At 47.7% G+C, this 9,405-nt stretch overlaps 1 protein-coding gene across 2 annotated transcripts in view; it reads right to left on the reverse strand.

Annotated features, from left to right (window-relative positions):
- LOC144106368 (phosducin-like protein) overlaps positions 1-9,021 on the reverse strand; it is a 116,924-nt gene extending 107,903 nt beyond the window's left edge. The window contains exon 1 of one of the 2 annotated variants that reach the window (XM_077639147.1): positions 8,733-9,021. In XM_077639147.1, coding sequence (XP_077495273.1) covers positions 8,733-8,888 — 156 coding nt within the window. In that variant the 5' untranslated portion in view covers positions 8,889-9,021. The remainder of the gene's footprint in view (positions 1-8,732) is intronic. The other variant, XM_077639148.1, reaches the window with a different exon arrangement.
- Positions 9,022-9,405: the final 384 nt, after the last annotated feature.

Consider the following 9,405-nt stretch of genomic DNA (forward strand, 5'->3'; position numbering starts at 1 on the left):
TGGGCGTAGATTTTCTCCTTAGAATGGTGCTATTATTGACCTGTGGCACAGAACCGTTACGTTTTCGACAGCGGAAGCAGACACCTCTGATGTTTGGCAATGCAGCTCCGCCCTTCGTATTTCCACTGAAAGTTTCTTGATCCCACCGCGATCCAGTGTTTTTGCAAGCGTCGAATGCGATGATGGGCTACGTGATGGACCTGCAGTCGCCGAGCGCAACCTTTCCTTGCTGCTGACACATGGCATTTTCGCGGCCCGAAGTGTCATCCACCTCTGTGACAGTCGGTCGGAACTCCTGATTACTAATTTTACGAGCGAGCCTCGTCACCTTTTCCGAGCTACTGCTGTCGCGTGGGCCGACCAATTGGCGATGTTACTGAGTGGTTTGCGTCCGAGGCCATGGACCGTCCGGACACGTCCCTGGATCGCATCGATATTAGCTCCGGGCTCTCAGCGACTCAACAGCGCGACCTCCGCGCCCTACTGCTCCAGTACAAAACCTGCTTCGCATCCTCCTCGAAAGTGCGGCAAACGACGATCACGAAGCATCGGATCATCACTTCCAATGATGCTTGCCCCATACGACAACAGCCATATCGCATTTCCCCGAAGGAACGCGACACTATCCAAACGCAGGTGAAGGAGATGCTTACAGATGGCATTATTCAGCCCTCTAAGAGCCCGTGGTCGTCGCCCGTCGTGCTTGTTAAGAAGAAGGATGGGACACTGCGCTTTTGCGTGGATTACCGTAAGCTGAACGCCATGACGAAAAAGGACGTCTACCCGCTGCCCCGCATCGATGACTCACTCGACAGACTTCGCCGCGGCAAGTATTTTTCGTCGATCAACCTAAAGAGCGGATATTGGCAGATTGAGGTTGATGAACGTGACCGTGAAAAAACTGCCTTCATCACACCCGACGGCCTATATGAATTTAAAGTATTGCCCTTCGGCCTTTGCCCTGCGCCGGCGACATTTCAGCGCATGATGGACACTGTCCTGGCTGGCCTCAAATGGCAAACCTGTTTAGTATACCTAGATGACGTGGTGATGCTTTCAGAAACCTTCAACCAACACCTTCAACGCCTGCGGACCGTGTTGGATGCCCTGCGGTTGGCTGACTTGACACTTAAACACGAGAAATGCCACTTTGGCTACAAAGAGCTCAAGTATCTTGGCCATATTGTGAGCGCCGATAGCATACGACCCGATCCCGAGAAAACTGCCGCCGTAGCCAAGTTTCCCCGTCCTACTACAAAGAAAACGCTCAAGCGCTTCTTGGGTTTGTGCGCCTACTACCGTCGTTTTATCACAGACTTCTCCAAGGTCGCTGAACCCCTCACCCGTTTAACACATGACGATACACCGTTCATCTGGACTGCCGAGCAACAGGCTGCTTTCACAGAGCTGAGCCAACGGCTGCACACACTAACTGTGCTGGCTCACTTCGATGAGGAGGCTGCTACCGAGATACACACCGACATTAGCAACATCGGGCTTGGTACCGTCCTCATTCAACATCAAGAAGGCGTGGAACGTGTGATCGCGTATGCAAGTCGCACACTCTCGCACACCGAAATCAACTACTCCACCTCAGAAAAGGAGTGCCTCGCTGTCGTCTTCGCCACGATGAAATTTCAGCCTTATATCTATGCCATAATTTTAATGTGGTCACCGACCACCATTCCTTGTGCTGACTTACCAATCTCCGGGACCCATCAGGCTGCCTAGCACGCTGGAGCCTTCGCCTTCAAGAATTTGATTACACAGTTGCCTATAAGTCCAGACGTAAACACGGAGACGCCGACACGCTCTCACGCGCACCTGTCGAGCAAGCTGATGACAGCGCAGAGGATGACAATCGTTTCCTAGGTGTGATCAGCAGTTCGGACTTAGTGGCAAAGCAGCGTGCTGACGCTGGCCTGCGGTCTGTCATGGATCACCTGGAGGGCCATGCTTCCAACGTACCTCGACACTTTTCCCGCCACTTGTCCTCTTTTTGCATTCACAATGGCGTACTGTTCAAGAAAAACTCCAGCAACGGTAACCGGCCCTACATCCTAGTCGTGCCATCAGACTTCCGCGACGACATCCTTTCGGCGTGTCATGATGAGCCCACCTCTGGCCATTTGGGATTTACACGCACGCTCACTCGAGTGCGTCAGGGCTATTATTGGCCTAAACTTGCAAAGACCATCCACCGCTACGTCAGAGGTTGCCGTGAGTGCCAGCGTCGTAAGTCACCACCGTTCAAGCCCGCAGGTTTGCTCCAACCAATTGCGCCACCTCGCACACCTTTTGACCAAGTTGGCATTGATCTTCTGGGCCCATTCCCTGTGTCGTCTTCTGGCAATAAGTGGATTATAGTTGCGACTGATTATTTGACGCGCTATGCGGAAACCCAGGCGGTGCCGCGCAGTAGATCCTCTGAAATCGCATGCTTCTTCATACACCACATTATTTTACGACATGGCGCCCCGTCCTCCGTCATCACCGATAGCGGCACCGTGCTTCCAGCGCAGCTCATGCACGAGGTGTTCCAGGTGAGTCACACGAACCACTGCAAGACTACTGTATACCACCCGCAGTCTAACGGGCTCACGGAGCGCCTCAACAAAACCTTAGCAGACATGCTCGCAATGTACGTCGACGTACAGCACAAGACTTGGGACGAGATCCTCCCATATGTGACGTTTGCCTACAACACGGCGATTCAGGAAACGACTCGATTTACGCCGTTTCGCCTCGTCTACGGTCGTGATGTCCAAACGATGCTCGACGCCATGCTTTCGTGCCCCCCTGACGACCAGGTGCTCCAACAGACGCCGAGGAATTTACCCGGCACGCAGAGGAAGCCCGCCAACTGGCCCGTATGCACATCCGCCGGCAGCAGGCAACGGATGCAGAACGCTACAACCAACGACATCGCCACGTCGAGTACCACCCCGACGACAAAGTGTCGGTATGGACCCCGGTACGTCGCCCCGGCCTGTCGGAGAAGCTCCTGAGCCGTTACTTTGGACCCTACACAGTGCTGCGATGCATCACGGATGTGACGTATGAAGTCCTCCCCGATGGCACTCTGCCCAGTTCGCGCCGTCGACCGCAGCCTGAGGTCGTGCACGTACTGCGTATGAAGCCGTAATTTACGCAGTAAAGGGCACCTCGTTCGCTCCAAGTGCGCCCACGTGTTTGCTTCCTTTTTTTGGATGGGGAGGGGAAATAATGCCGCCAGGTTTCTCCGGGCGGCGCCTTGAGGACAAAGAGGAAGTGAGTCGCACGTGCTCTTGGCAGCTGGACACTGCTTGATTCCTTGCGGCCTGTGCCTAGCCTCTTGATTCTGCAACCCATTTGTGACAATATACTAGAGGCCGTATTATAGAGTATTTTATTTTGTCCAACAATGTCTGCCTGCTCAATAGAGGCAAGCACACTTACTGCATCCCGAACTCAGGTAAAATGAGCTGTTTAGATTTGTCTTTTAGTTCTTCTGTTTTTACTGATTTTAAGTGGAATGTTCTCAGCAACCCATTTGGAAGCGATCAGCTTATTGTGATAATCGCCTTATCATCCTCACCCTCAATCCTCCCTAGCAAACTGCGCCGTTGGAAATCCACTTAGCCGACTGGCCACTGTTTCGAGAAAAGGCCAGTTTGGATACAATACTTTCCGATGATCTCAGTGTCGATGAATGAAACGAAATTCTCTTGGCTTGCATTTGCGGCTGCACGCCTCGCTATTCCACAATCATGAGGAAATAATAAGGTCTGGTACACACAAGAATGCAGAGAAGCAAAAAAGAAACTAAACAAAGCTTGTGGAGTTTTCCAAAGGTACCCAACACACGAGATCCTCGTAAATTAAAAAAGGCAAGGGCAACAGCACGACCCATTCGTCACAATGCTGAAAAAATTTCACGGAAAATGTATGTATCATCCATAAACAGCTCCATGACATCCAGAAAAATGTAGGAGCAAGTTTGCAAACTTCACAAGCAAGCCTGCAGCTTCTCCTCTTTTGTTTCCTTTCTTACAGACCCTGGTGCATAATCAAGTATCGAGGAACAAGTAGACATCTTAGGTGAACACTTTTCAAACATTTAGAGTTTTTCACACTGCACAGAATCATTTTTAAAATATAAAAACATGCCGGAGAAACACAGACTTCATACACCTGGTTGCACAAACGAATCGTATAATAGTTTAATTACAATCCAAAAAGCAAACAAAGTTCTCTTGGCCAGAAAAAAGACTGCACCGGGCCTTGGTAATATACATTACGAAATACTAGCGCATCTTTCCCAGCCGTCTGTGGACGCACATTTGAAATTCTTTTAACAAAATATGGGTACTCTGAAAACTACCGGAAGCCTGGAAACATTCCCTAATACCGGAACCATTCCTGAAACCTGGAAAAAAAACCGTCCCCTGACTATTGAATAGTAATTCTCAAACATCATATGTAAAGTTTTGTTCTTGGGTGCCAAATCATCAATAGCCAAACATTCAGAACTACCAGCAGCAAGAAGCCCTTCCAAATGAACATGGAGGGGCCAAAAATAGTTTGTGCCTAAGGTGAATTTCAGCTCATCGGCAAAGAACTCAACTCTGTGAAAGTCGAACACAGGCCGTTGGTGTTCCACAATGGTAGAAGTACTGCAAACAAGTTTAACAAGTGCAAACAGGTTCAAGAAGAGTTAAGAAGAAACTAACTAAATGAGGAAACCTACGCAAGTCAATTAGACACATACAACCCATTTTCTTTATCTCCATTTAGCGCCAACAGGTCAAACATGTCCCACTTTTTCCGGTAACTATTTGCATTAAAAGTGTGAAATTTGTTGAGAACCATTTATGTGCACTTCACCTGCTCATGCAATCAAAGATTTTTCATGAATATTGCAAAAAATATATGCTTTCCTACAAAGGGTTAAATGAGTATGCGATGCAAGTTGGACCCAATAACGTAACCGCATTCTACTCTCCTTCAACTTCTAAGCTATGTCCCTTGGAGGAGGGACACGCTGGTAATGCATAATGTGCGACACAGCATGGCTGAAAACTGTTCACAAAGGTGCACAGAGCGAGACAACTTGCTCATACAAACTGGGATAACTCTCGTCCTTAGGGCAGCATGACAAGACAGTAACAGCAATTCATCATCAGCCCTACTACACCCACTGCAGGGCAAAGGCCTCTCCCATGTCTCTCCAATTAACCCTATCCTTTGCCAGCTGCATCCACCCATTGCCTGCAAACTTCTTAATCTCATCCGCCCATCTAACCTTCTGCCGCCCCCTGCTACGCTTACTTTCTCTTGGAACCGACTCCGTTACCCTTAAAGACCAGCGGTTATCTTGCCTTCGCATTACATGTCCTGCCCAAGCCCATTTCTTTCTCTTGATTTCGACTAGGATGTCATTAACCCGTGTTTGTTCCCTCACCCACTCTGCCCGCTTCCGATCTCTTAACGTTACACCTATCATTTTTCTTTCCATGGCTCGCTGCGTTGTCCTTAACTTAAGCTGAACTCTTTTCGTTAGCCTCCACGTTTCTGCCCCATAGGTGAGTACCGGTAAGATTATGCTGTTGTACACTTTCCTCTTGAGGGAAATTGGTAAACTGCCACTCATGATCTGCGAGAATTTGCCATATGCGCTCCACCCCATCGATCTGCTCTGCCTGTCTAACTCGTTGATCATGATTTGCAGTTCACCTCCTGAGTGACTCAGCAAGGCAATGTCATCAGCAAATCTCAGATTATTTAGGTATTCTCCATTTATTCTTATTCCCAACTGTTCCCAATTCAGGCCTCGAAATACCTCCTGCAAACATGCGGTGAACAGCATTGGCGAGATCGTGTCTCCTTGCCTGACGCCCTTCCTTATTGGAATTTTATTGCTGACTTTATGGAGGACTATAGTAGCTGTGCAGTTGCTATATATATCTTCCAGTATTTTGACATAAGGCTCTTCTACCCCCTGATTACGCAATGCCTGTATGACTGCTGAGGTTTCCACTGAGTCGAATGCTTTCTCGTAATCAATGAAAGCTATATATAGAGGTTGGTTATATTCTGCGCATTTCTCTATCACCTGATTGATGGTGTGAATATGATCTATTGTAGAATATCCTTTACGAAAGCCTGCCTGATCATTTGGTTGATTAAAGTCTAACGTTGCCCTGACTCTATTAGCGATTACCTTAGTAAATACTTTGTAGGCAACGGATAGTAAGCTGATCGGCCTGTAATTTTTCAAGTTCTTGGCGTCTCCCTTCTTATGAATTAAGATAATATTTGCATTCTTCCAAGCTTCTGGTACAGTCGAGGTCATAAGGCATTGCGTATACAGGGTGGCTAGTTTTTCTAGCACGATGTCCCCTCCATCCTTCAACAGATCTGCTGTTACCTGATCCTCCCCAGCTGCTTTTCCCCTTTTCATTGCTTCTAAGGCTTTCTTTACTTCATCTTTCGTTACTGGCAGGATGACGCATTGCTGTGCACTGCTGTCTTTCTCATTAGCGTTCTGATTACATTGGCTACTGTACAGGTCTGTGTAGAACTCTTCGGCTACGTTAACTATCTTATCCATATTGCTAATGACATTGCCCTGCTTGTCTCTTAATGCATACATCTGGTTTTTACCTATGCCTAGTTTCCTCTTCACTGTTTTTAGGCTACCTCCGTTCTTTAGAGCATGCTCGATTCTCTCCATATTAAACTTCCTTATGTCGGCTACCTTGCGCTTATTTATTAACTTTGATAGCTCCGTTAGTTCTATTCTATCGGTAGTGTTAGATGCCTTCATGTGTTGGCGCTTCTTAATCTTGGCGCAATTACCTTTATTCTACCTACGTTCCAGGAAGTCAATGAATGAGAGTTTAACATTGTTTTCCCTGCTAAAATTTCATCTGGCATTTCAAAACACTCCAGAGCAGGAAAGAGGGTAAAAAAAAAATGGAAAAAAAAATCCTTTAACCTGTATCGTCCAGGCATTGAAAACAGATAAAAGTTATGACTTTCCATAAAGTCCGTTCAGTGGAGAAGTGTATAGTACTGGACGATTTATCGAGGGAAAGGTGACTACAGCATAATTAGTGTAATTTTGATCATTTCTGAATGCCGAAGGCTTCTGCAAAAATAAAAGGCCGGCAGTGGTTCCATATGCGCACAGCATGTCCCATGGGCTCAAAAAAGTGGCAGGCAGATATGGCGTTGACGTCGTATTTTCTGCCCCGAAGAAATTAGGCAGAATGTGTAGACAGGTAAGGCAGAGGCAGGAGGGAAACAAAAGGGCTTGTCAGGTGCGCCATGTTTCCCCTTATGTACCTTGCGAGGTAGGGGTAGTATACCAAATTCCCTTCTCGTGTGGCGCCACATATATTGGCCAAACAGGAAGATGCATCAACAAGCGACTCATGAAACATGAGAACACCAGAAAAAAAGACCCCCTGTCACACGTGGCGGTCCACTGCAGAAGGTGCAAATGCAAACACGAAAAAGAGTACGAAAAAAGAAAAACAGAAGGAGACCCTCTCACTAAAGGTGCATTCCGTTGCAAGAAATGCAAATGTACCCCCGACTATAAGAACACCAATATCGTGTTTTGCCATTGTGATAAGATGACGCGAGAAGTTTTTGAAGCTTTTCTTATACGTGAGAAAGGCGCAACGTGCATTAGTTGCCCATCGGTCGCCCTTTCCGAAGGGGAGATTGGATATCTGGCGTCACATGTGGCATGAGTTGACTATGGTGGCAATTAATCTTTCCTAACTCTGTATATATTTCGTGTGTTTTTTTCAATAAACCCAGTAACAGCGCATGTTTGTCTTTACACCTCAGTTTCCACGTCCCGTCTTTGTTGCGCTGTTTCAAAATGGATACGTACCAACTTGCCCAAATTTCTGCTTTACTCAGTCGCTGTTGAATCTTGACAGATATTTCCTAGTAATTTTACACGTCCCCCTTCTTATGCAAGCTGATGCAAAGCCTACATGAAAGCTGATGTTTCGACTGAACCGAACGTTTTTCGCAACCTGTGAAGGCTGCATGGTTTACATCCTGTGCAATTCTTGCCGAGCTGGACGACGGTGTGAACGTTGTCTTTTACACTTAATAGAATGGTTCCTCTACCTTGACGTGAAACATCGCCGCCGCCTGCAGCACTTCGTGTTTTGCAACTGAACGAGTTCGCCGCACGGCCGGGCCTCGCATTGTAAACGGGAAAAAATATCTCCAGCACAGGTGGAAATAAACTTGACATAAGAGGTACACAAGTCCCAGCAAAGCCTCTGGAAGTCGACGCCAGTGCTGCGAACTTATCCAGTGGCAAAGCATGCAGGCATAAGGTGCCCGCGATATTTCACATCCATGACAAGATGGTGAAACCATTGTATATGCACTGTTAAGCAGAGAACATAACCACCTCCTGTATGACTGCGCGCATGACGCAAAATTTTCAGAGCAGCACCGGTCAGAAGTCTCTGCGCAACAGAAGAACCGGCCGTTAGAGAAGGGAGAGCACGCATTTGTCTCGCGCCGATGACCAAGAACATCATCTAGGACCACAGGTAACGGCCAAATCGCTCAACAGACAACGCACCTTCCTTCCTCCCCCCCCCCCCCCCCCCCTCCCCACCACATCAAAATATCTGGGTGTAGTACAACGGCTGCCAGCCAAGCTTCCCTTCAACAGTCCAAACAGACACATCAGACGGCACAAGCCGACTCACGTTGACGGAGCAGCCTTCTCTCTGCTTGGTGATATCAGGCGGCGCTTTCTCTGGGACAATCCGAGGTCCATGTTCGCGAGATTCATCTTCGTCTTCGCTACTGCTGCAGTAGTAGTGAAGTTTCTCGCCCAGAATGCGGTCTTCGAGCGTGGCCATACCGAAACACCTCACCGTCAACTCGACTCTCGAGTCAGCGCCAGCCTGGGCGAACGCTCTCGTCAGGCCGTCGCGCGCCGGCTCCAGATAGATAGATAGATACTTGAGGCCTTGCCCTTTGTAACGGGTGGGCACCTCGTTCACTTCCGACTCTGCGGTTTCGCGCGGGTAGACACAGTGCTCCAACCCCTGTCACACGGCATATTTAATGTCATTCTAACCGAATGTCATTCGATGCATCGAATGTCATTTGGTCTCCTTCGGTGCTACACGGTAAAAAAATAATGTCATTCGAAAATGATGGCAGGGACGATCATTGAAAAAGAAATGGTACAATTGAAAGACATCAGCGCGCATGAAAGATGTTTAAAATTGCTATGTGGTGTTTCTAAAGCGGGTGAGAACATTTCTGTACAATATTATAAGCGTAAGATATTATATCCGGACATTTTCTAGTACTTTATTCATAAAAAGCTAAGCCAAGTACAAAGTCAATCACAAATCCGATAAATGTAAA

The sequence above is a fragment of the Amblyomma americanum genome, chromosome 10 (assembly GCF_052857255.1).
Source record: "Amblyomma americanum isolate KBUSLIRL-KWMA chromosome 10, ASM5285725v1, whole genome shotgun sequence".
In the NCBI taxonomy this organism is placed as follows: Eukaryota; Metazoa; Arthropoda; class Arachnida; order Ixodida; family Ixodidae; genus Amblyomma; species Amblyomma americanum.